Source organism: Tenrec ecaudatus, chromosome 2 (assembly GCF_050624435.1).
Source record: "Tenrec ecaudatus isolate mTenEca1 chromosome 2, mTenEca1.hap1, whole genome shotgun sequence".
NCBI lineage: Eukaryota > Metazoa > Chordata > Mammalia > Afrosoricida > Tenrecidae > Tenrec > Tenrec ecaudatus.
The window spans coordinates 164889601-164917592 of NC_134531.1; the positions used below are offsets into that span (position 1 = coordinate 164889601).

Sequence of the window (27992 nt, forward strand, 5' to 3'; positions counted from 1 at the left end):
ACAGTAGCTGCATCCGTGGACTCAGCCTGGGAACGGCGTGGGGCTGGCCCAGGAGTGGGCAGTGTTTCCTTCTGTGGTGCACCGGGTCGTGACCTATGAGACCTAACAACAACAGTCACTCCTCGCAGGAGAAGGTGAGGCTCAGAAACCCCAACGAGCAGTTCTCTTCTGTAGGGCTGCTATCAATCAGAATGGACTTGGTAGCGATGGAGGAGTGCAAATAGGAAAGGAAATCGTGGTTTTTATTTTTAAGTGGGGGAACTTACCGCACGTGTGTAATCATCTACCAGAGAGGAATAATGCGAGAGAAGGGAGATGATACTTTTTAAATATACAAGAAAGAGCGGGTAAGAGGTGAGGGGGTCAGATGGAGACATTGGCTGTAGATAGGAGCAAGGGAGCATTCACCTGGGACCAGGTGAAAGAGCATGTGTGTATAGGTGCTGTTGGTAGGCAGTAGCTGTGGGAGTGTGTGAGCGCACTCTTCTTGCTTCTGTTTCCTCAGCCAAGTGGGAATGAGGTGACCTGTGTGAGGGAGGCTCGGAGAGGCGGTGGTGGAGATGTGTAAAGCAAGAAGGCAGAAGGATCAATTCATCCACAAAGAGAGATGAGAAAACAGACCAGGGGGCGAACCGAGTCATGTCCCACTTGCAGATGTGTTCCTCATGCTTTAGACCGGAGATGGCCAAGACCTGTGGCGGATCCTTCCCACTTGGGCGTGCACCTGCGCGTCCCCGCAGAAGGGACGTTCTGGGGTGAGCCTTGGCTGTGTCCTCAGCAACCCAGCCTGGACCCTGTCACTCCGCCTTCCTTAGCATCCCCTTCTGCAAACTGGGACAAGAAGCTCCTTTTGTCGCTCTCCGGGCTCACAGACGGTGCTGCAGGTGCTAACTGGTGTTCTTGGAGCTGTGTGCAGCCTCGCCTCTTAACCCAGAGCATGAGCCCAGGGCTCAGAAAGACCCGAGTTTGAATCACGGCTCCGTGTATTATCTCCACTGGCCCACAGAACGTTCCGTTGCCTCAACTGACAATGACAGAGGTTCTGCACAGTCCTTGGCCTTGAAGGTGAAAGCATGCAGTGAGTGACGTGTGTTAAGGAGAGCACTGTGATCTGACAGAGGTTCTGAGAGCCACAGCTTGGCTTTCTCATACGAGAGAGGCCCCAATCCCAGTCTTGCTGAGTTGGACCTAGAGGAATTTCTTTCTGACTGGCAGGCAGGCAGGCAGTCCAAGCAAAGGCCTGGGTCAGTAGCAGTTTTCACTGCATTCTGCCCTTCTGGGGTGCGGAGATGCAACAAAAACCGAGAGCCGAGACGATTCACCCAGTTATGAGAGAGGATTAAAGTCTATGTCTATGTATGCATGTGAGTATATATATGTGTAGGAAAGGGCTAGAGGTAGTTTAGAAGGAGCGATGGAAAGAACTGGGACTTTAGAATCAACATTTTCCTTATTGTTTGACAAAAAGGCTTCTGAGGTGGTCAGAGCACCCACTGACCCATAGGGCTCAGGAGCAGTGGGGCCCCTCTGGGCACAGTGTAAGTTGGAGATGTGTGCAGTAGCTGTCGACTCATAGCAACCTTGTGTACAACAAACAGAACACAACCTGGTCCTGCGCCATCCGCACGGTCCTGCCGACCCTCGAGCCCACGGTTGCAGCCGCGGGGTCAATCCATCTCCTCGGGGGCTTCTTTTATGCTGACCTGCTTTACCAAGCATGAGGTCCTCCAGGGAGAGGTCCCTCCTGGTGACAAGCCTAAGGGAAGCGAGATGACATGTCCCCAACCTCACATCCAAGGAGCGTTCTGGATGCCCCTCTTCCAACACCCATCTGTTCCTTCTGAAATTCCACGGTCTGGTCAGTATTCCTCACCGACACCTTCCTTCAAAGGCATCATTTCTTCTTCCATCTTTCTTAGTCAATGTCCAGCGACTCCAGGAATATGAAGCGATTGAAAATACCCTGGCTTGGGTCAGGCACACCTTAGTTCTCAAAGTGACATCTTTGCTTTGGAATACTTTAAAGAGGTCTTTGTACAGCGATTTGCCAGGTGCAATGTATCATCTGACTTTCTGCTTGCTGCTTCCATAAGCATTGAGTGTGGGCGCAAGGAAAAGGGAGTCCTCCACCCGACTACACTCTTCTCTCCATTTATCAGGATGCTGATGACTGGCCGGCCCAGTGGTGAGGGGTTCTGTTGTCTTCTTTTTGAGGTGTGGCTCATATTGAAGGCTGTAGTCTTCTCCTCTATTGGCTGGGAGGTCCTTGAAAACAAAGCCTGAGTCTTGTTTACCCTGCATCTGCTCCAGTCTGTTATATTATTAGTTGAACTGAATAACCGGAAAGCTGGGCCTACTTCTTAATACCCCACCACCACCGTCTGCCCCACACACACACACACACGCGCGCACGCGCGCCCACACACACACTCCCTACTACCCAGTCAATGTGGAAAGACCCTCGATAGTTTCAGCACCCGTGCCCCTCACCTTGGTCTACACCTGTTATCTGGGATAAGAGGGAGTTCCTGGGCTCTTGGGCCTCTGGCCAGAGCCAGGCAGAGGCAATGTCTTACGTTTCTGAAATGTGGCTGCAGTCACAGAGCACCACAGCCAGGTACAGAGCCTGGGTTAGGATATCCGGGGGCTGGAACATATTCTTCGCTGGCCACCCCGGTATCTCTGATATGGGCAGCAAAGGCCTTCCTCTCTCTGAGCATCTAAATCTGGGGGGAGCCTCACAAGTGCCCAACAACTTCAGCTTACCAGGCCATTAGTGGTGTGAGTTCACCCCAACCCCCAAAGTACCTGCAAAGAAAGGTCTGCTGATCTACCTAAGAGAAATCAGCCACTAGCTACCCTTGGGAATGCACTCTGCCACACGTGGGGTGCCCATGAGTTGGATAACTTGGCACACCTTGGTCCTGGCCTCTCCAGGACCCTCGGTGTGTGGAGCCTCTGACTTTGGCTTTCTTGCCCCGCCCAGCAACACTTACTGGTTCATTCTTGCCAATCTGAATCCGGTAGCGAGAGATGAAGTTCGGCTTTCCAGATGTGTCGGACACCAGGAACAGCGCATTCAAGCTCCAGAAGACCAGATTTGGCACTTGGGTGATGCCTGAGATTGGAAAACAAAGGAGCATTCAGGCCCCGGGCTTCTGAAAGCTCAGGGGCCGAGTGCACACACGTTCCGTGGTGACTGCAGGCCGTCCTGAGCCGGAGGCCCTGGTGCTCAGGAGTGGGGTGTACTCCTAGCCTGGGACTGATAAGCCAGCGGTCACTCGAGGCCTGTCTCTAACTGTAAAATGGGGCCCTGTCTCAAGGTGGCTGAAGAAGAAAATGGAAAAGCATGTTGAGTTAAAATATATAGGCTAATAAACAAATGGACGGAGGAGTCCCTGGATGGTTCCGATGGGTAAGTGCTCAACGACTAGCCCAAAGCCCAGTGGTCTGACCCCACCCAGAGGCTCCCTGGGAAACAGGCCCCGAGTCTGCTGCCGAGAGGCCACACCCTTGGGAACCCGGTGGAGCAACTGGACAGAATCCACTTGAAGGCGACTGGCGTTTGGTGTTGTCAGGTCTGTGCACGATGAACCTTTGCCGGTGCTGGGACAGGAAACACGGGTGTTTGACTCCTTGTGGTTCAAAATGAGCCTTGGACACGGGATCAGTCAAGAAACCTCATCCCCGCCACTCTGCTGCCTGGGGCCTCCGGTGCCCTCTGCTCCGCACTTCCCCAAGCAGAAAATGTGTCTTGTCAGGCCTTCTGGGTTGCAGGTACCATTGTCTCCTGGAGCCTCTTCTGCTGGCAAACTGGTGTGACTTACTCAACATTTCCCAGATTCGTTTTGATCCTAGAACATGCCTACTGGATGACATCCTCGTTTGTCCTGGGAAATTTCAATGTATTGCTGTCACTCCAGCAGTTACTGACAGCACCTCCTTCTACACACACACACACACACACACACACACACACACACACACACACACACAAATAAAACCCTAGGTGGATGGTTAACTCACGGAGTCATCTTACCTACCAACATCCCTCTCCACGGATGTTCTGCACATTGTTGTAGAAAAGAAGGGTCAAGGCTTACAAGGTGGACTTGGCTTTGTGCTACACATCAGGTCATTCCAGGTCTCCTACTGCGCACAAACAGCACTTTGTCCAGTCCTAACTCTTGTATTACTCTCTTGCTTTGTCCATGTTTTACGGTCTCTAAATTCAAACCTCAGACGGCAAGGACAATGCTTTCCTGAACTCTGGCTCTGTACTGCTCTGCCAGGTCCCTTACTGCTCAGTGGCCATAAAGTGACTCCCTGTGAGGGGTGCCCACTCGCAGCCACTACAGGACAGAGCAGAACTGCGCAGGGACTTTCCCAGGTGGGGAACCTACACCAGCAAAAGACTGTCTTGTTCTCCTGCTGAGCAGCTGGAGGCTTTGAGCTACAGACCCACTGTGCCCCAGGGCTCCTTTTGTAGTAGGTCCTTGGAAGATATTTAGCCAGCACTGTATGGACGGGAATAAACATTTTGTAAAAAAAAATTAAAAGGGAGAGGGAGGGAGAGAAGAACAAGGGAAGAAAGGGGCGCATATATTTTCACATTTTAAAATCATCGTGAAACACCTGAGCAGCTAAATGTTCATTTTAGGGAATCACTTGCATAGACTACAATATTTCCAGACAATGAGTGAGACTGAGCTGCTTTAGGTACAAGCTTATTTCTGGGCACTGCCCGCTTGGTTCCAGATCACCACAATCACGTGACTAGTGCGATAAAGCAAGTCACATACATTTGGTTGTTGTTTTCCTGTGCATGTACATTATGTTCACATTGTTCTATAGTTTATTGGGGACCCCTGGTGGCATAGGGGCTATGCATTGGGCGGTGACCAGCAAGGTAAGCAGTTCAAAGCCACCAACCGTTCCTCAAGGGAAAGATGGGGCTTTCGACTCCTGTCAGGAGCGACAGTCTCGGAAACCCCGGGGGCTGCACGAAATAAAGCTACTTTAACTGACAGGAAAACATGGACAGTTTAATCCAGGAAAGAAAAACAAAAGTTACTCTTTTTCCCCCACAAGATGTATTAGGTGCTTTCCCTTTGTCGTCATTCACCAAAACCAAACCCACTGCCATCAAGTTCATTCCTAGCCAGAGTGCCCTGGACGACAAGGTAGAGCTGCTCCTTTGCATTTCTGAGGCGGTACATCTATACAGGGCAAGTTTTTTCTCCCTGGGAGCAGCTGGTGAGTTTGAATCCCTGACTGCAGTTAGCTGCCCAATTCCTAGACCCTGGTGCCACCTGCAATATAGAAAGCCTTTCCCCATGGATATCCACCGTGTTCTTTCCAATAAGTGCCTAAGATTCCCTTGACTGCTAAGGGGAGTTAAATGGAGGAGTTGAAACAAAGTATGTATAAAATATAAAGCTGATGACCTACTTCACAAGCAAAAGTGAGAAGGGGGGAAACAAAAAGATTCCATGGAATCTGTCAGATGTCATGCTCAGCCCACTTTTAGACTTCTGGCTGCAGACTTCCCTCGGGGGCTTTTGATTTTTTTTTAAATCATTTTATCGGGGCTCATACAACTCTTATCACAATCCATGCATCCATTGTGTCAAACACTTTTGTACATTTGTTTCCCTCATCATTCTCAAAACATTTGCTTCCTACTTGAGCCCTTGGTATCAGCTCATTTTTTACCCTCCTGTGCCCCTCCCCCATGAACCCTTGATAATTTATAAATTATCATAGTCATGTCTTAGACCGTCCGATGTCTCCCTTCACACACTTCTCTGCTATCCGTCCCTCAGGGAGGAGGTTATATGTAGATCCTTGTCATCTGTTCCCCCTTTCAACCGCTCCTTCCCTCCACCCTCCTGGACCTTGGGAGCTTTTAATCTACACATTTAATTTTGACGACTCACAACTTTGTCCCCCATCCCCAGCCTGTGACATCAATTTTTTAAGTGGATTAGGCCAAAACTTCAACTTATCATCTTTATCTCCCTTAAAAAAAAATCATCCAGGGAGGGTTAAAAAAAAAAAAAAAGAGGACCTGATACAGAGGGCTTAAGTGGAGAGCAAATGCTTTGAGAGTGATTAGGGCAAAGAATGTATGGATGTGCTTTATACACTTGATGTATGTATATGTGTGGATTGTGATAAGAGTTGTATGAGCCCCTAATAAAATGTAAAAAGAGAAAATGATTAGGGCAAAGAATGTACAGATGTGCTTTGTACAATCGATGTATGTATATGTGTGGATTGTGATAAGAGCTGTATGAGCCCCAAATGAAATGGTTTTAAAAAAATCATCCATATCCCCACACAGGTGTGGCACATACTAACACTAGTCAATCTTGTCTGGGTGAATGAAGGTAGAGTTGAGGGAATTCCCTATTGTCCATAATACTGTTATAAATACATAAGTGCCTTTTTCTTCCCTTCTGCTTTCCTAAGCAGGTTTCTAGTCATTCCCGCTGTCCACAGATGCCGAGTAACCGCTGATGTCGAACCCGGGGGGCAGACCGTGCCAGGTGCAGGGGAGACAGCCTCAGCCAAGATGGGCCAGCGCTCTGCTCAGGGAGGGGGCAAGGCAGCGGGGGCTTACATCTAGAAATAAGATGTGACTCTGAGCGTACACTCATTTTACACAATCCATTTCTTGCCTCTCTTCCCTTTCACCTTCTCAGCTTCTTTCCTGCGATAACTTGTTTCCAAATTGTCCACAAGTTTGGGGGTTACCCCCCTCCCCCCAGAAGTTCTAGCCCTCATTCTTTGGAGTAAGGAAGCAAGAGCTCCGAGTCCAGAAACCAACAATAGAGAAAGCATTCAGCTGGAGCGGGTGCCCAGACACTCAGAGCTAGTCCGGAGCCTCACCTATCACATAAAGGAGCCACTCCTTCCCTTCAAATGTACACAGCAGCTTCTCCCACTGGGTCTGCCAAAAGCAGCCGGAAGCACCCCAGAATTTCTGCAGATGCCTTAGAAGAAAAACCACTGTGGTTACTTGGGGAAGACCCACCCCCGCCAGACTCCCCCAGGTGTTGCAGGGTCCAGAGGTCAGGCCCACTCACCAGGTGACCAAGTTCCAGAAGGCCCCCAACAAGAGAAGGCCGGAGGCCACGATGACCGCTGCCCTCCACATGGAACCCCAGAGCTGTCCCTCCTGGCTCAGAACAAGAAGGTGTCAGGCCCCCGCCAGCCCTGCCACCAGGATCGCCGCAAGCACCTGTCCACTGAATTGCAGCTTCTGAGGGGGGTTCTGCCTTATCAGAGCTCTCTGGCCTGAGGTGGGAGTGTTTATTAGAGGTGAAGTTCAGGGTCCAGGGAGGGAAAGAACTAGCCTGACTCCAGAGGAACTAGCCGTGGTCAGAGATTTCACCATCAGCCCTTCTGGCTGACGCAAAGACCCACAAATTGCACATTGGAATCATCTGGGTGCTTTTGAACCTCTCCATATTGAGGCTCCACCTCCAATCAATTACATAAATCTGTTGGTCAGGCTTAGCAGCTGTGGGTTTAGGACTTCCTATGGGATTCCAACAGGACAAAGAAGAAGCTTTCTACTCCCAAAAAGAGCTACCGTCCTGGAATCCCACACGGCCAGCCCTCTGGCCCTGAAGGGTCGCTGTGAGTCAGAAATGGCTCAGGGGCAGTGAGTTTGGGTTTGGGGGAGGGGATTCCCAAGGGCAGGCAAGGTGATGACCAGTTCTTATCAAAGGCGCTACAGAATCCTGCATGAGGCAATCCTGGCCCAGCCATAGGGGTTTCCCCAAGTTCAAGGCCTTATTTTTCCCCATCTCTCCTTTGGCCTTAGCAGAGAGTGAGCAAACACATGTTCTGACTCACAGTCAGCTAAGAAGCTAGCCAGGTGTGGGAGGGGGCGGGAAGGGAAGTGAACCAGAGGAAGCTGTGTTTTAACCCACATGCTGAGAGCCTGAAGAGCCAGATTTGATAGTTCCATTCTGCACAACCGACGACGATGCAATGTGGACGGGGAATTGTTTCTTTCCCGAATTACCCTGTCCTTAAAAAAGCCCGGGGCTCTTTCCCATGGCTAATAAATAAAGAGCTTCTAGGGGGCCGCTGCTCATCTGGCTCCCCACCTCTGAGCTCCCGTTTCCTCTCTTCTCGGGCTCGCTCTCTCATTCGCTTTCTCAGCCAGTCAGAGAACATGAACCAGCACCACCATCACCAGGCCCCCATCCGCACCCCCACTAACATGAGTCAAAGGTAGCCCAATGTGCCAGACTGGTTATCTGGGGATTTTGCACATCATACAGGAAATCAAGTTTGCCCTGTGGGATGCTCGCTTTTACCTATTTTGTCTTCCCATCCTGTAACACACCTCCACATGCTCCCTTCATCTGGAAGAAGAAAACACAGGTGAGCCCGAATGGGTTTTCACATGCAACTAGGGAGGCTAAGAGGAAGGGGTGGGCCACAGGCTCCATATTGGCTAGACCTACCACCCCTTTACAGGGAAAAAAAAAATTTGTTTAATTATTCAGCAGCCCTTGGCCATGAAAACCTTTTAAATTGTTTTACTGATAAGAATTTTAATACACGGAGAGCAAATGCCTTGAGAATGATTGGGGCAGGGAATGTATGGATGTGCTTTATACAATTGATGTATGTATATGTATGGATTGTGGTAAGAGTTGTTTGAGTCCCTAATAAAATGTAAAAGAAGAAAAGAGAAAAAATGATTAGGGCAAAGACTGTACAGATGTGCTTTATACAATTGATGTATGTATATGTATGAACTGTGAAAAGAATTGTATCAGCCCCAATAAATTGTTAAAATAAAAAAAAATTATTTTAATACAAAAATTTAAAGATTCCTGTGTTAAAAAGGGTATCTGGATCTTTTATTATTTTTTTATAAAATCATTTTGTTGGGGGTTTGTACAACTTTATCACAATCCACACATACATCCATTGTGTCAAGCACTCCTGTACATTTGTTTCCCTCATTCTCAAAACATTTGCTTTCCACTTGAGCCCCTGGTATCTGCTAATTTTTCCCTCCCTTTCTGCTCCCTCCTCCCCCATGAACCCTTGATAATTTATAAATTACTATTATTTTACACTTCCAGACATCTCCCTTCACCCACTTCTCCACTGTCTGTCCCCCAAGGAGGAGCTCCCCTTCTCTCCCACCTTCCCTGCACCATTCAGTATCGCCACTCTCCCCACTGGTCCTGAGGGGTTCATCTGCCCTGGATTCCCTGTGTTTCCAGTTCCTATCTGTCCCAGAGTCCATCCTCTGGTCTAGATTTGTAAGATAGAATTGGGATCATGCGAGTGGGGGCATGGGAAGAAGCCATGAAAAGCTTCTGTACTGTAGCTCCTAATCGAGGATCCAGTTACCAGGCGCGACCAGTCCCTGGAGAAGACCACCATCCGAGGGAAGTGGAGGGGCAGCCAGGAAAGAGGAAGAGCCTCGACAAGAGAGTTGGTCACCGAGGCTGGCACATAGCCAAAATGAGGAGGGCATAGGGCAATCAAATGTCTTGTTCTGTCCTGCATAAGGGGCGTGGCTGTGAATTAGAAGCGATGAGCCTGCACCTGAAAACAATAAGTCGATTTTGTGACACCCCTGGATTGGTCCAATGCCTCCCACCCATGATGTGGTATCACCCACTTTGGGAAACACAGGGCCAGGCTAACAGAAAACAGGGAGCCTACAGAATCCCTGCCTAGGCCCTAGTTTGGGAGATTCTGCTTGAATTGGTCTGGGCATCAGTAACATGAATCAAGGGACCTGGGAAGGGGACTTTGGTCTACCTGGGACTGATTTTTAATAGGCAAATGGTGCCAGATCCTGCTTTTGAAGAGCTTAAATTTCTACCTCAGTACTCTGTTGGAAGAGATCTGCCCCTCTAAATCCCCTCTGTACCCAGGTGTCTCTCCCTTGTGGCTCCAGGGAGCCGTGAGCCACACTCTGCTCATGACTTGCTTGGTCAGCTTTCTGAAGACCAGTTAACCACACCCAAGAGCTGAACTCAGAGGCTGCCTGAAGTGAGAGCACTCGTTCTCAACTTGTCTACAGATGCCATTAAAACGGTGATCCTTGGGCTGACAAAGGTGCTCATCACAAGGTGAGCAGCTGGGCCCCACCAGGCTCTCTGTGGACAAGAGGACAATCTGACCCCCACCCCCAAACTCCCAGGGACAATCCTAACTCAGTCCTGCAGGGTCACTATGGCAACAGGTTTGCTTTGATGTATCCTTCTGTGGAGGACCCCCAGTGCAAGGGTTTATGAGCTTGCCGCTAACTCCAAGGTTAGAGGTTAAAGTACACCCTGGGGTGCCTGTTTTGTAAAAATGCTCCAGCACACAGTTCTACTCGGACAAAGCGAGGGCTGGAATGGATTTGACGGCAACTGGCAAGATGCAAAGCGAAAACTCAGAGACCACTGGCATGCGTGTACACACACGTGAGGGGGCATCAAAGAATTGGGGGAGGGGAGCTCCATGGTCTTCAAATTCCATTTTTCCATGGACTTTTTGAAGCCCCCCCCCATTAGGGGGCATGGGTGTATACCTGTGTAAATAGCTAGTTAGAAGCAATAATAGATGAGCCAGGAGGGAAAAGAGCTAAAGTAAGCTAATAACGTTAACAAGAAATGTGCAAATCCAATATGGCAGAAACTTTAAAGTGTTCTGAGGGGCACAGAAGTTGACCTTGACCCAACAGAATGAGGAGCCATGTAAGTGGGTGGGAAGTCGGCATCACTGAAGGCAGCAGTTTCCCTTAAATGATCAATTCCGCGTTACCTCAATATAAATAAATAAGTACATCAAAGTCCCTGGGACTAAACCAACTGATTCCCACATCTATAAGAAGAGAGGCATGCGCAAAAAGAGCCAGGAAAATGGCCCAGAAGAAGATAGTGGGTCGTCAGAGTGAAGGAAGGAAAGGGAAGAAGGCTTAGTCTAGGAACTGCTGAGACATACAACTCTTCATGAGAGCTGCTTGTTTGTAAATTGGGTGAAGGTCTCCAGAGCGTCTCAGTTTTCTATTCCGTTCCGCTCAGAGGGCTGTGCCGGCTGACATTAGCCGGGTTCCTTACTCCATTGAGCTAACCGTCTCCAAGCGTCTTCCATCTTCTTCACTCTTCTGGACTGCAGAAGGACGGGGTGACACTAGCAGTTGGGCCTGAGAGGGCCACCCACGAGCTTGCAAGACCCCAGTAGCTTCTCACCTAAGGAGGGTGTAGGACATTGTCTTTGTGGACTATAAAATATAAGGCTTGGGGGAGAGGGGCGGGAAATGAGGATATAAGAGTGAAGAAAGTGATCTAAAATTGATTGCACAATTCTTTTTAATATATTTAAACCACTGAATTGTATAGTATGTAAATGTCAATAAAGTCGTTAAGTAAAAGTACAGCATGTGTATAAGGCTTTATAATTTGTATTCCCAATTCATTTCTTCTCATTATTACAAAGTTATCACGTTAAGATAAAAGAGTATACCATGTCATTAGAACTTGAAAGATTAATTCTTTTTTAACTCATTTTATTGGGGCTCATACAACTCATCACAATCCATCCATGCATCCATTGTGTCAAGCACATTGCTACATCTGTTGCCATCATTATTCTCAAAATGTGTCCTTTCTACTTGAGCCCTTGCTGTCAGCTCCTCATTTTACCCACTCCCTTCCCACTCTCCAAAAGAGTAATTTTAACTTGAGTTGGTTTAATTTAGTTTTTTCTCCTACTTCTGTTGTTTGGTTTAAAACCCCTGGCCAAGACTGTCTAAAACCAAGCAACAGTTCTATGGGATTATTAATTACAAATGGTTAATAATGCCAGGCAAATGACCACTTTAAAATGCAACCAAAGACTGCCTGGGAGGAGGTATATTGGGCACGGCTTTGAGAACTTTATTTGAAAGCATTACAGGATCTGTCTTTCTGACAGTCCTAATAAAACTGGTATTTAACAATGGAGAAATTGGATGTTTCCTATTTTTGTTTTTAATGTGATGTTGCACAAGTTTTCTGGTTGTACAGAGGAAATTATCAAAGGGAAAACTTTTTAAAATAAATCATTTTATTGGGACTCATACAACTTATCACAATCCACACGTACATCAATTGTATAAAGCACACTGATACATTTGTTGCCCTCATCATTCTCAAAAATCGCCTGCCACTTGGATTCCTGGAATCCGCTCATTTTCCTTTTTCCCTCCCCCTCCCTCCCCACTCCCCCTTCCCTCATGAATCCGTAATAATATATAAATTATTGTTTTATCTTATCTGCCTGGCATCTCCCTTCACCCACTTTCCTGTTGCCCATCGCCCAGAGAGGAGGGTATATATGTAGATCCCCGCGATCGGTTCTCCCTTTCTACCCCCACTTCCCTCCTGGTATTGCTACTCTCACCCTTGGTCCTGAGGGGTTCATCTGTCCTAGATTCTCTGTGTTTCCATATCCTATCTGTACCGCTATGCATCCTCTGGTCTAACCCAGTTTGCAAGGTAGAATTGAGATCATGATAGTTGGGGGGAGAAAGCATTTAAGAACAAAAGGAAGGTTGTGAGTCTCATTGTTGCTACACCGAACCCTGAGGGACTCATCTCCTCCCCACTAACCCTCTGCAAGGGATGTCCAGCTGTCTACAGATGGGCATTGGTTCCCATCATGGGCTCCCATCATTCATGATATGATTTTTTCCCCCGCCTTTGGTGCTTGAAACCTGGTCCCCTCGACCCTTCATGATCACACATGTTAGTGTGCTGCTTCCATGTGGGCTTTGTTGCTTCTGGGCGATATGGCCGCTTGTTTCGTTTCAAGCCTTTACGTCCCCAGACGCTATATCTCTCGATAGCCGGGCACCACCAGCTTTCTTCGCCACGTTTGCTTATGCATCCATCTGTCTTCAGCGATCATGTAGGGAAGGTGGGTATCATGAAATGACCGTTTAGCTGAAGAAGGTGCTCTTATATTGAGGGAGTGCACACAAGGAGACCCAATGTCCACCTGCTACCCTACTATTGAACCTATAAATATATGCACATAGGTCTATTTCCCCCATAATCATAAATATATTTACATATGTACATGTCTGTATTTAGGCTTCTCTGTATGCCCTTTGCCTCCTACTCCTTTCCTCTATTTCCTTACACTTCCCTCCTCTCCCACTTCCATGTTCGGCCTTCATTCTGGTTTCAGGAATTCCTCTCAGTTACCTTGTCCTTGATCACTTCCTACCTGTCCTCCCTTTCCCTCCCTCCACTGGTTTTGAACCACTCCTTGTTCCCTTGTCCCAGGGTTGGCCAACACCTCCTCCCTTCCCCTACCTCCCACACTTTCATGTCCCTCTGGGACTGTTGGTCCTGTTATTTTCAAAGGAAAAACTTTTAAAATTTTTGAAGAACTTGGCTGAGAGGTTGAGGAGAGGTGCTGTGGACACATGACTGTATCCTCACTGCTTCCAGGCGCGGACTTGCAGTCACCTGTTACCTCCCTCCTGAACAACCTTGATCGTGAAGCAGCACCTGAGGACCTCAAGCAGGCATCGTGAAACTACTGGACAAAAGTCCCATTGTTAAACCGAAGAGCTTTAAAATCAACTGTACTTCTCCATGAGGAATGAGTCGGTGTCCACTCTTAGCGACTATGCAGGACAGAGTAGAACAGCGCCTGTGGGAGTCCAAGACTAAATTTGTGTGGGAGTAGAAAGCCTCATCTTAATTCTGCTTAGCCCTAGAATGCCGAGCACGATGTTTTCTTAACATTTAATTCAAACGTATCTGGTACCGAAATGATAAAGCTTTTGAAGCCGACGAAGATGTCGACAAAATCGTCACACTTTACTAGTACAAATGCATACCGCTAGTCACGCGTTTTAGCGGCAAAATGCTTGGCTAGTGGCCCATGTTTTGACCGATTGTGCGTTCGAGGTTAAGTGGGCGTTGGCTTTCAGTGAATTTTAGGATAATTTTCAATCTAGTGAAGTTTTAGTGTTGATATTTTCTGTTTATGTTCATAAAAGTGTAGTTTTATGTCAAAGGTGTAATACTCATAAAAACATTTATTATATATTTCCTCTTTTTCAAAACGTAACAAATTCTCATGTTCGTCTTTTGAACCAACGGTGACAAAAATGACCACAGTATGGATTGTGATTGGAAAACGGCAAATTTATGGAAAAAAAGGAAATTCATGACCTAGATGGAAGCGGTACAGACTCAGACAAGGAACCAGATGCTAATATTGATGAAACTGGTAAATAAAATGTGTATTATATTTTAAAATGTTTATTTTACAATATAAAAATGTAATTATAATGCTATTCACACTATTTTGATAACAATATTTATTATTTCCCTGTGATAGGAAGTGAATATGCCTGATAATTCTGACTTGGATGAATGAGAAGACCTCATAGTTAGTAATGATACTAGTGAAGATGAGTTTGAAACTTCAGTTGTTGCAGTTTGTGGGGGAGGTCAGATGCTTACAGACATCCTCCCTGAGGGCTGTTAGTCAGCAGACTGCAGGGTAGACCCTGCTCCCTGCTGCTGGGGACAGTGAACTATTTCTCCCTGAGGCTCTCGACCAGGTGTTCTCACCTATGGTCTCTATCATTTGAACCAGGGAATAAGTCAAACTGTCTCTGTGATGTCCACAGTTAAGGGGCCATCCTAAACTAGGATCCACCCATCTTGTCAGTGTATACCCCCAACCCCCCCCTTCCTATTGCGTGTATGTCCCTAGACCACCTGCTCTCATTGCTGAACTACCTGTAGTGAAACCCCTTCCTGTGATGTACGTCTTTACCTGTAATATGTGAGCGTGCACGCCCCCAAAAGGTATATAGGCTAGCTCTCTCTTGCTGGTCTCTCCCCACTTCTCTCCTGTTCCCTCTCCTCCCCGGTTTCCCTTTTCCCTTGTCCTCCTTCCCTTCCCCCTCTCTCCATGTGGACCACCAAGCAGGGTGAGGTGAGCATGCTACTACGAAATGTGTCTGACTGCATTCTCCTAGTTTGTCTTCTATCGCTCGTGCTCTCGATGACTTTAATATAATATTTATATATCTTAACCATACAATTGTGCTTGCGGAACCCACAACTAGCGGTGGGGGGCTGACCTCCCTCCTCATTCTACAGAAGTTGAAGAATCAATTCCAATAACTACAAGTTCAAAGCCATCTACACCAAGAAATTGAAGAATTCCTCGTTGGCTGCACATTTCTGGAGATAGCTAGACCTATGCCTGAATGGTTAGGACAAGTATATTCTTCTGGAGTAGAAAAACATCATGTTGACTATTTTAGACACTTTTTTCTCAAAGGATATCATTACTCATATTGTCGACCAATCAAATCTTTATGCAATCCAGAAAAATCCCAGGAAACCTCTGACACTGAGTACCCAGGAACATGAGCAATTTTGGGTACAATGCTTGCTCTGTCGATAGTGAAGCTCTCAAATCCATGTTTATATTGGAAGAGCAAATAAAACTGTCCTGTTGTATCAGAAGTGATAAGTAGCGATAGATGGGAAGATATAAAGTCCAAGATTCACTTCAATGATAATTCCCAAAGTCTGCAGGAGTTCAAAATGAGCCTCGCCGAAGCTCTTCTTCTTGAAGCAAAAAATAACAGACCAACAGAAAGAGGCAGACCTTCTACTGGCTTTACTGATGTTGAGTTTGCTAACAAAAAGAGAAGATGTCCCGCCACCAAAAGTATCCCTGAAGAGATACCCGTTTGCATGGCTTTCACCTTTACCCTGAGGTCACAAAGAGAGGAAGATGCAAAAATGTAAACTTGAAGAGTACACCAGTATTTTTCTGCAGCAAATTCAAAATGCATCTTTGTATCACAAAAGAAAAAAATTCGTTTTGTTCAATTTCACACTAACTAAAATTATAAACAAATTTTATAAATAACATAAGCTTTCAGTTTGTTTTTTCTTTAATAGTAAAATAAGATGAAAATAATATAGAAATGAAAGTACATTTTTAATTCTTGTATTATAAATCCATGGACGAATGTGATGATTTGGTTATATTTAAAAACATTGCAAATTTTAAATTTTAAAAATATATTTTGGTTGTTATATATATTGACTAATATGAAAGTAAAGAATAAAAACAAATTTTTTCCCTGAAATTAAAAATTCGTGCATTATAGGGTTAGTAATGAAAATTTACCCCAAAAATGCCACTGTTTATGGTATATGCTGAATGCAGTGTTGGCCCACGTAAGCACATGAGGTAAAAACACTTCTCCCTGCTTTATTTTATTATTTTACTTGAATGCACCATAAATTAACGAGTACAGAGATTCATAACTGCCATTCTGGTGGTGGGAACCCAAATGCAGGTGTATTTTGTAGAAACTCCCCGTGTTAGCTGGGTAGTTATGTAACTACCACGCTTCCTTAATTAGTCTTCAGCAGAACAAAGGCATGACAAAGACAAGTCATTGAGGTAAAGGGGACTGTCAGGGGTGTCCAAGGATTCAGCTTTACCTGACCGTTTATATTTAAATATAATAACAAGCAAAACCCTCACTGCTGTGGAGCCAATGCTTTCTCCTACTGACCTTGGAGGGCGGATTAGAACTGCCCCTTGATGGGAGCGCAGGGCAGTGGCTGGGTTTCAGTTGCAGCCTTAGCAGCCCACTTTGAAATCACTGCCCCGCCAGGCCAGAGCGCCTTAGAGAGAATGTGGAAAGGGAAGGAAATTCATCACGGCCCGGATGCTTGCCAACAGGTCAATTCAACACGGTCACAAGGGGACTACAGAAACAGGAAGGTTACAGGATGGATTCTGGATCCTCAAACCACCTTATTCCAGGCAGGGCACCGCAGCTCCGGTACCCCAATTTCCAGTAAGGATGCGCCCAGGCAAATCCCTGAGGGTGACGCTGGGCTGGCTGGGGGAGTCTCAGTAGTCCACTTTCAAACACTATGTCTGAGGGTAAGGCAGTTTATGTTGCTAGCTAATGGTTAGAATGAACTCATGGAGCATGAATTTATGTCGAGTCTCAAAATGGAGTTGGGGGTCTCACTGGCACGACCACCTTGCACAAACCATGTACTTCAAATCTAGGCTCTAAGATATTACTAAAAATTAAAAAACGAAGAGCCTTTAAGTAGGGCATGTAATACTGTTAGGTAGCTAGAAATATGAACCAGGGGTGGGTCTTTAACATGCCAAGCCCCGCCCCCTTACAGGAAGTTGGAAGCCAATAAAAGCTAAAGGGCATGCACCAATTCAGGTCCTTGAGCCAGGTGGGTGGTACACCTGGGTGGTCCAACAAGGCCAGGTCGGCTTAATTCAGCCAATGGGGTCAACCAGTACTGTTGACCACGCCTCCCTGGAGACCAGCACCCTCTTTTCCAGCTGCTCCCTGGGCTGTGGCTGCGGTTCTCTCTCTGGTCTCAGGCCACCACGTGTGGGTGAGCAGTCCCCGAGGGTGCCTGTGTTCAGTGACTGAATGTAGGGCCGGAAACTTCTGTCCTTTATAAAAACCCACTTGGATCACAAACCAGGCTTCGGTGTGAATTTTTTCTCCAGCGAAGCCAAGAACCGTGGTATTTCCCACCCAAGAAATCTAAAAATACTTAGTTATTACCTTTTCTCAATTGATGTATGTACGGTTTGTGATAAGAGCTTTATGAGCCCCAATAAAAAGATTTATTAATTTTAAAAAAGTTAATTATTAGAAAGTAGTTTTGGTTACAGTATGCATAATGTAAACGTTCAATGATACTGTGCTGAATACTGTACTGTATTTTCTTTCATAAAAATTAATATATGCTCCGGTTGGAGTGCCCCTCGTCCTGGGAAACGGGGCGCAGTCGGAAAGGCGGCCGCCCCCTCGCCTGTCACGCACCGCACATTCGTGGGGAGCCTGGTGCTAAACCATTCGTAGACGACCTGCTTCTGGGTCGGGGTTTCTCACGAATCAGAGCAGCTCCCTCGCTGCGATCTATTGAAAGTCATCCCTCGACACAAGGGTTTGTAAATAATAAAATAAAAACAAATTTTAAAAAAAAGAAAGAAAAAAAATTAATATATGCACCTAAAGCTACAGTGTGTTTATGTTGTATTTTGTGTCAGAATGACATTTCAGAATACTAAGTAAATGTCTCAAATTCGTAATACTTAAACATGATTGTATCGATAATATTATGATGTCAATGATACAGGAGCTTATTAAAAATATCTGTGCCATAAAGATACTGTATAATCGGATGAAAATGAATGAGATGTTATTCGCGTGTTGTTGAAATATACAATAAGAAATTCCCTGTTATCTAAATTCCATTTTTCTCATTGCCGTGTATATCCATATTTTACTAAATGTTTTTAATAACAGTTTTATATATTACAAGCTTACATCAGAAATATTATGGGATACCCTCCACAGTTCCAGAGTAAAGCCAATGTTTCAATGAAAAAAACAAAAGAAAGTAGTTTGTTTTGGTTTTTTGTTTGCTTGTTTATAATTTAGCTTTGGTGGAAGATATTTCATATGCAAAAGTAAATGCCAGATGTGTCAGACATCTACAAAAACATGCCTCACACATTTACATATGTAGAATTGTAGGAGCCCTGGTGACACGGCAGTTAAGCAGGTGGATGCTAATCAAAAGGTTGGCTGTTCAAACTCCCCAGACACACCTCCGGAGAAAGATGGGGCCATCTGCCTTTATTTATTAATATTAAGCATTTTAAAAATTGTGAATTAAGCTGAGATTTACATTTCAGATCAATTTTGTATTCAGCAATTTGAAGTATTTAACGCCCCCAATAATTTGCCTGTCTGCATTCTCCCCCACCTCCCAATTTCTCTCTTGTGGAATACTATCTGCCCCTTCACCCAAACCAACACCCGTCAACCCTCTAGCCTTACTGCTTTCTCTTCCTTCTCTTGCCCTCTCCCACTTGACAATCATCAAAGTCTGTTTCCTTTTATATGAAATCCTTTGTCTTGGCTTTCCCCCCCCTTTATAACAGGTCTCATACAAGAAACATGTGATATCACTACTGATGTCAGATGGATCTTGGCTTAAAGCAGAGAAGACCAGAAAGATGTTTACTTGTCTTTTATTGACTATGTGAAGGCATATGACTGTGTGGACCATCACAAACTATGGACAGTCTTGAAGAAGAATGGGAATCTCAGAACATGCCATTGTGCTCATGAGGGACTTGTACACAGATCAAAAGGCAGATGTGAGAAGAGAACAGGGAATAGTGCATGGTTTAAACTCAGGAAAGGTGTGCTTCACGAGTGTGACCTCTTACCATACTTATTCAGTCTGTATGCTGAACAAATAATCAAGAAGCTGGCTCATCTGAAGAAGAATGTGGCCTCGAGATTGCAGGAGGCTTATTAACAACCTGTCATCTGTAGATGACAGAACCTTGGCTGCAGAAAGTGAGGAGAACTTAAAGTACTTTCTGAAGAGGAGCAAGGACTGCAGCCTCCAGTATGGATGACAACTCAATGTCAAGAAGACTCAAACCCTTGCAACCAGAACAACAGGTGAAGAGAAGGTTGAGGTTGTCAGGATTTGATCTTGTTGGATCCCCAATCCATGCTCATGGAAGCAGCAGTCAAGAATCAAAACATGATTGCTCTTTTTAAGAAGATGGTGCCGAAGTCCAAGAAGGAAGCCCCTGCCCCTGCCAAAGCAAAGGCATTCAAGGCCAAAAAGGCTGCGCTGAAAGGTCTCCACAGCCAACAACAAAGAAGGGCTGTAACTCACCCCTCTTCTCTCTGCCCAGGACCTCAAGGCTAAGAAAATAGCCCAAATACCCTTCAAAGAACACCCCCAGGAGAAACAGTCTAGGCCTACACCATGATCCAGTTCCCCCTGACCATGGAGTCCACCGTGAAGAGGATGGAAGAGAAACAACACACTCGTGTGCATTGTGAATGTCCAGGCCAAGAAACACCAGATCAAACAGGCTGTGAAGAAGCTCCGTGACCTGACATAGCCAAGGGCAACATCTTGACCAGGTCTGATGGTGAGAAGAAGGCATATGTTCAACTGGCTCCTGACTATAGCGCATTAGATGTTGCCAACAGAATTGGAATATAAACTGAATCCAGCTGGTTAATGCTAAATATAAAATTTTTCAATACAAACAAAAGACGTATTGCATAGGTAAATCTGCTGCACAAGACCTCTTTAGAATATTGAAGAGCCAGGGCACTACTTTGAGGATTAAAGTGCACCTGACCCAAACCCTGGTCTTCTCCATTGCATCACTGAATAAGGAAGAAAGAAGAATTAGAATCTGTATTGGAATTGTGATTCTGGAGAAGGATATTGAAATGGTCATGGATTGCTAAAAGGAAAACCCAACAATCTACTTTGGAAGAAGTAAGGCCAGAGTACTCCTTAGAAGCAAGGATGACAAGAGTTTGTCTTACAGACTTTGGACGTATCGTCAGGAGAGGCCAGTCCCTGGAGGAGGATGGCATGTTTGATAAAGTGATGGACTGACAGAGTGGCTGCAAAGATGGGCTCGGGCCTAGTAACTAACAATTGTGACAGTGGCACAGGACCGTGCATTGTTTTCTTCTGTTGTGCACAGGCAGCTGTGGGTCGTGGAACCAACTCGGCACCTAATAACAACTATTCCTACAATATGTGTGCTTTTGTGATTAAGTTCACACAGTGGAATGTGTGAAGTCCATCCATGCTATGAAGAGCTTCCTGGTTTCCTTAATATTATTTTTGGGGGATACACAGTATCCTCTTTATAAAAATGTATAGGCTTTGAAAGCTGCCTGTCAACTCTGTTCTATTCGGTCATGATGAGTCAGAGTTAACTTGATGACAGAGGGATTCAGAACTATAAAATAGGGTAAAGTAAAAACCTTCCAGAGACTTCCAACTGTATTTGGGAAGTACAGCAAGCTAGAGGGCGGCATTGTAGACAAATATGCTGTCTGGCCTGGACAGTGTTTCCAGGGTGACTGAAGGGCAATACAGATACACAAAGACTATTTCAGAAGCAAGAGGAGTAACAGTAGCAGCATTCTTTACATTCTGCTTGATTACGAAGATGAGCAAGTCTCTAACTGGACCAAGGGCTCAACCTCATCATCTTGGGGGCTAGCAAGGTTAGTGGAATCGTGCACAGGTATTGCCGTCCACAAAGACAGGTTCTGTGTCCTCCTGTCATTGGCACTGGGGTCTTAAAGCTTGAGAGTGGCCATCACGAGGCAACGATTGAACTCTTCCCTTTGAGAGGCCGGAAGAGCACGGAAAGATGCATAGAAGCAATTAGTCCAATGGGCCTTGTGAAGCATCGCCTCCACAATCCCAAGACCAGAAGAACCAGGTGACATCTGGCGTCACCACTGCCTACTCTGAACAAAGATCACCTTTGCCGCTCCTGGATCATAAAATGAAAGACAACAAGAAGCCCGGCTGACTGGTCACCCAGACACTAGTGGCCCTTCGTGAGCCCTCTGGTCCGGCAGGGAACTCATGCGGAGGCCTCCGTTTTCAGTCATCTGCTGGCCGCTAAGGGGCTGGAGGGCTCCAGGGAGCTATGCACATTTTAGAATAGTCAGCTGCTCGCATTCTTTGCTTTGTGGTAAACCGGCAGCCTTTCCCCAAGGGCAAAGTTCCCAGGGAAGGTGGGAAAGAAGAGCAGGGGACCTGGGGGCCCCAGAGGAAGTGGAGGCAGGGATGTCACGTTGCGGAGACAGCAACCGAGGACACGAAACAAAGCGTACGGCCTGATGAGCGTCAACTGGGTGACCTCTGTAAGCAATCACTCAATTCACAGTAAGACGTCTTCAAAACGTGGAGAAAACGCCCAGTCTCTGGGATTTCGTTCTGTTCTTTGAAAGCGACACTTGTTCTAACACAGCACAGTGAGCCTATGGTGACCCTGTACGGAGGGCAAGGCCAGCACCACCTGCCATTTTATTTATTTTATTCTTTTATTATCTACTTATTTACTTGTTTTCTCCTGTCCTATCAGGTTGCTCTGAGTTGACATCAACTCTATGGCCCTGAGTTTGAGTCTCAGTTTTGAGTCAGGGCCAACCCAGGGAGGGGCAGCTTAGTTTTCTTATTTATTTATTTTTAAATCATTTTATTCAGGGCTCTTACACCTCTTATAACATTCCACACATACATTGTATCGAGCATATTTGTACATATGTTGCCATTATTATTTTCTAAACATTTATTTTCTATTTGACACTTTGGTATCAGCTCTTTTTTACCCCCTCCCTCTTTCCTCCCAAGCTCGTGACCCCTTGAGAAATTATCAATTATGATTGCTTTCATATCTTACACTACCTCCCTGGGTGGGAGGCGGGGGAACCATCTGTCGTTTTTTCAAAGCAGCAGGTCTTGTTGAGTGTCCGGTGCTGTTGAGGTTCTAGGGCTGCTAATTATGTCCCCTGTGAGCTTGAACATCTAGTGTTGCAAGCCGCTGCTGGCATCTGTCCACTGAGGCAGGAACCTGTCGGCCCAGCTTCACACTCTTAATGGGGCACCCACAGGCCTGACCACACCTGAGAAGGGCTTTGATTGGTCATTTCTGCAGTTTGCACTCTAACCTACGACAGTATAGCCTTTTACCCTTAATCTCAAGGAGTCAATTGCTATTTTTTTCCCTGATGGCGTCTATCTTTAGCACAAATTCCTGTGACTTCTGTAATTCTCTTTGCAATGCCGTTCCGCAGTTGCTTCTGAATGACCTTTTACAACCTGGCCTTCCTTAGTCTTTTCTTCGATGTCACAGCTTTGGTCTTCCTATTAATTTATCACCAACATCAAATGTTTCTCCATCTATGAATGGGTTCTGTGACTTCCTGGCAAGGTGACTGCCTAGAACAGTGGTAGGTATCTTGTGGGAGGACACCCGGGCACCCACACTCCCCGAGTTACTGGCTAGCTTGATTTTGCTTGGTATCCTGTAACCTATTTTATTTTAAAGCTTTAATACTGAAAAGTGTGTTGATAACACCTGAATAGGCTGATATATGTAATCGGAGAGCTTTTCAAAACATTCATGAGCAATTTTAATTGAAAAAATAATGTACTTTCCCCACAAACTTTTTAAAGCCCCGTCATATCTTAGAAACTCTAGAAATTACCTAAATACATAGAGAAGAACTATTCTCTCTCTCGCTCTCTCTCTCTCTCTCTCTCTCTCTCTCTCTCTCTCTGCCATAGCACCCCTAGAGGACAAGGTAGAGCCAGCTGCCCTTGAGAGTTTTCGAGACTGTAACTCTTCCCTGAAGTAGAAATCCCCATCTCTCGCCCTTGGAACAGGTGGTGACATTGAACTGCTGACCTTGGAGCTGGCAACCCAACTAGTAACTACTACGCCACCAGTTTTCCTCAGACAGGAATGTGTTATACGGTAAAAGGAAATCAACATAATGCATAAGGTACTGTGAATTGCTTACTGTGGCTCTTCTTCTAGCCAAAGTCTTTGCAGTTCCATCAAATGACTACAGTGGTGGGGACTATGTGAATGAGGTGCTTGTGGCGCAACAAGAGGATTGGGTGCCTCACTAATAGGTAAATGAGGTACATGCATGCTTGTGGGATGACACCATGTGACAATAGTGTATGGACCCCTAAGCCGGAAGCCTGGTGCCGTAGTGGTTAGGCTTTGGGCTGCAAACCCAGCAGTTCAAAACCACCAATTGCTTCCTTGGGAGAAAGACGAAGCTTTGCTCCTGTAAAAATTCATTCTCGGAAACCCATAAGTACAGTTCTACTCTGTCCTAAAGGGTCGCTATGAGTCGGAACCAACTTGATGGCTGTGAGTTTGGTTTTTGTTTGGAACTTTAATGAGGAGATTAGCTTATTTTGCCATCCCAAGAGACTGTAAACAACCCATCCCCGAGGTGAAAGCAGGAGCGCACAGCCATCAGGAAAGAGGGCCAGGAGCAGAGCAAAGTATTTGAACTGGTTTCCCTGCTGATCATCATTCTTTCTTGCCCTCCTGAAGTGAGAGAAGACCCGACACCGCCCACGCACACCATTTTTACAATATGCCCTGTGAACTCAGCAGACGCTCGATTTCTTCATACAAAGGGAACTGTGAAGGGGGCTTCAAAAAGTTCGTGGAAAAATAAAGTGACAAGTTAAGGGAGTTTTTCTTTCTTTTTAACATTTGATTAGGGACTCATGCAACTCTTATCACAATCCATACATATGCATACATCAATTAAGGGAGTTTTCCCATGAACTTTTGTAAACTGCCCTGGTATTAGTCCACTATTATAAACAGGCAGGGAAACAGTTATACACAGTAGGGGCAAAGTATTTGATGGTTACCAAGGATGGGAGGGGAGGGAAAATAATTAACTAGCTAATGCTGTTCAGCAACCTCTGTTGGTTCTGACTCACAGAAAAACCCTGACAAACAACACAGGGTTAACAGAACAAAACACTGCCCTGCCATCCCCACAGTTGTTACATTTGAACAAACTGATTCATCGTATTGAGGGCCTCCCCTTTTTTCACCGACCCTCCACTTTCCAAAGCAGGGTGTCTTTTTCAAAGGATTGGTCCGTCCTGATAACAAGTCCAAAGTGCATCAGGTGAAGTTACCCCATCCTTCCTCCTAAGGAGCGCGCTGGCCAGACTGCCTCCAAGACAGAAGGTTTGCTCTTCTCTAGTCCCTGGTGCTTCCAGCATGTTGACCAACAGCATCGTTCAAATGCATCATCCTTCTTCAGTCTTCTTTGGCCAGCGTCCAGCTTTTGCATGCAAAGGGGGCCACGGAAAAGACAATGGCTTGGGCCAGACTTGCAGATTAATTCCTTAAAGTGATATCTCTGCTCTTAAACATTTTAAAAAAAGGTCTTGTGCAGTCGGCTTACCCAATGCAATCAATAGAGCTTTTGATTTCCTTGGTGCTACTTCCATGAATGAACATTGATCGCTGAATCAAGTAAAATTAAATCCCAGACAACTTCAACCTTTTCTTTGTTTATCATGATGTTGTCTATTGGTCCAGTTGTGAAAAATACATATTTTTTTCATTGAGTTGTCATCTATACTACAGGTTGCAGCTTTTCATTTTCATCCCCAAATGCTTCAAGTCCTCCTCACGTTCAGCACGCAAGGTCACGTAATCTGCACATCACAGACTTTTCATAAGCCGTCCTCCAGTCCTAGTGCTGCGTTCTTCTTTCTACAGTCCAGCTTCTCACATGTTTCTTGATCGGCATCCAGATTGAATAAGTATGGTGAGAATGATGATGGCAGCAAATGTACATATGTGCTTGACACAATGCATGGTGTATGTGTGGATTGTGATAAGAATTGTATGAGCCCCCAATAAAATGAATTTAAAATAAATAAATAAATAAATATGGTGAAAGGATACAACCTTGGAAGACTCCTTTCCTGGTGTAAGCCGTACAGTATGACCTCGTTCTCCTGGAACTTCTTGGTCTATGACCAGGTTCAGAATGAACGTAGTTATGTGTCTTGGATTTCCCATGTTATGCAATGTTAGATATAGTTTGTTATGATCCATATAATTGAATGCTTATCCATAGTTGCTGGACCTCAAGGTAAATTGACCTAACATAGTTCACAATGACAATATTGTACATTCTACTTTTGTAAGTAGCAACAGGGATCTTAAAGCTTGAGGATGGCTATCTAGGATGCTATTATTGTTCTCACTCTATTGGGAGCAAAGAAGAGAGAAGAAAATGAAAGCTTCAGAGAATCATTTAGTAAAAAAAGAAAAACAGACCATTCAAAGCTCAGTCTCCACCACCATGGGAACAGAAGAACTAGATGGTACCCGGCTACCACTGCTGTCTGCTCCGAAAGGGATCACAACAGAAGGTCTAGATAAACTGGGAGAAAAATGTGGAACAAAACTAAAAAATCATTAAAAAAAATTTAAACCCTCAATATCATTAAAAAATAACCCTAAACAAACAAAAACAACAACAGGAGGAATAGACTTTGGAGCTTGCCAAGGGGGGAGGACACAATGAGCTACACTTGTGTTTTCCAAAGTGGACAATACTTCTGCCTGGCAGGTGCTGGAACAATCCAAACAGATGGCATAAAGCAGATACCTATACTTTATCCTAGTTTATGGCCTACAGTATTAAAGTTTCTTCATTTCCAGGAGGTGCCGAATAATTTTCCTGAAAGGGGGTAAGAGACCAAATTAGTTTGGGAACCTATGGGCTAGATGGTTAATGGGTATTGACTTCGATGAACTAAAAGATGGTAACCTACCAAAGGAAGGGACATCAAGGAGCAGGGAAGAGGTGAGCTCATGAGAGAATTGAATAGCAGTTTTGGACCATGAAGTACAAAGTTAATGATCTGAAATGGAAACCTTCACCTAAGTTATAAAAATTAAAAATGGCTAGGCTTATTAGATGGGTGGCGACTTGCAGAACCTCTAAGATTATGGCCCTTAGTCACTCTTCAGGGCTAGAAAAGAACTCTGCACTAGGGCTCAGCTTTCAGCTGAAGAATAGACAGACCTACGGGTGCATGTACAGGGTCATCAGTCAGTACGTCACACTGTGCTGGCCTATGTGCTGTGTGTCCCACCATTTCAAATACCAGCAGTCAAGGTGGATAGTCTTCAATGGAGCTTCCAGACTTAGACAGACTAGGAAGAAGGAAGAGGTGAACCGCTTCTGAAAGGTCAGCCACTGAGGACCACAGTGGCTGCAACAATGGGCTGCAGCAACATTGTGAGGCTGGAGCAGGCCTGGGTAGTGTTTCCTTCTGTGGTGCACAGGGCCGCTGTGAGTCAGAACCAACCTGAGAACAACAACAGAGGGTCTCCAGCAACAGCAGGGACGCACGCTGTCCTTGAAACAATCAAAAGGGCAGCTTGTGCCCCAGAATAAGCTTCAAAAGGCAGGAATTAGATAGAACACGCAGAGGGACAAATGAACACGGAGAGCAGAGGAAGGAGGTAGGAGCACTGCTGTTGCATTGTGGGTATAGCAAACAATGCCCCAAAGCAATATTTTTTTCAAAACCATTTTATTGGGAGCTAATACAGACATCATATCATTCCATAGTTCAACCACATCAAGCGGTATATGATTGCGACCAGAGCACAATCTCTTCCTTCTTGAACTCCTTGATAGCAGCTGCCCTTTATGACCCTGCCCCGGGTCCCTCGGGAGTGCTTATCTACTTGCTGTCTCTATAGGCTCACCAAGGGAATTGTTGGAGGTAAAACCAACTTACACTTAAACCTTTGGTCAATTCACAGTAAAAGAATTTTTAAAAAGAGCAATCTGAAAACAATACTAAGATACCATTTCTCTCCCCCTGGATGGCCCAAAAAGAGGCGTGATAGTGTACGGGTTTGTACTCCTGCGAAGGGTCAGTCTCAGAAGCCCATAGGGCAGCGGTTCTCAACCTGTGGGTCTCCACCCCTTTGGGGGTCGAATGACCCTTTCACAAGGGTCGCCCAATTCATAATAGTAGCAAAATTGCAGTTATGAAGTAGCAACAAAAATAATGCTAGGGTTGGGGGGGGGGTCACCACAACATGAGGAACTGTGTTAAAGGGTCACAGCATGAGGAAGGTTGAGAACCACTGCCACAGGGGTCTCTTTGAGTCAGAATCAAGGGCAGTAATTTTTTTTTAATGAGATAGAAAAAATCCAAAAGTTCACATGATCTCCTAGTGAGCTGAGGAGACCTTGAAATTATATTTTCTCATTAAAAGGGAAAAATGAGGTATGCATCACATACAAAACAAGGTACCTATTTAAAGTATTTTAGGGAGGAGGGAGGGGAAAAAGAGGAGCTGATACCAAGGGCTCAAGTAGAAAGAAAATGTTTTAGAAATGATGATGAAACCCTTCGGATTCCTTGTCCCTCAGATCTAAATATTGGTCTGAGTGGCTGAAAAAGAAGGGAAAGTAAAACTGAAGTGGACTTGGAGTCTTTAATAACTTACAAGTTCATTTCAAACATGGGGGTGGGGGG

General features: G+C 45.5%; 1 protein-coding gene and 1 non-coding gene across 2 annotated transcripts in view; one reads left to right on the forward strand and one right to left on the reverse strand.

Annotated features, from left to right (window-relative positions):
• The window catches only part of LOC142440179 (fatty acid hydroxylase domain-containing protein 2-like), a 50609-nt gene that overhangs the window by 8443 nt on the left and 14174 nt on the right, over positions 1-27992 (reverse strand). Inside the window, exon 3 of the mRNA XM_075542717.1 lies at positions 2997-3118. Coding sequence (XP_075398832.1) covers positions 2997-3118 — 122 coding nt within the window. The remainder of the gene's footprint in view (positions 1-2996; positions 3119-27992) is intronic.
• Positions 27862-27982, forward strand: LOC142441573 (small nucleolar RNA SNORA61). The gene has a single exon (XR_012782942.1). It is a non-coding gene; the product is annotated as a small nucleolar RNA SNORA61 (small nucleolar RNA).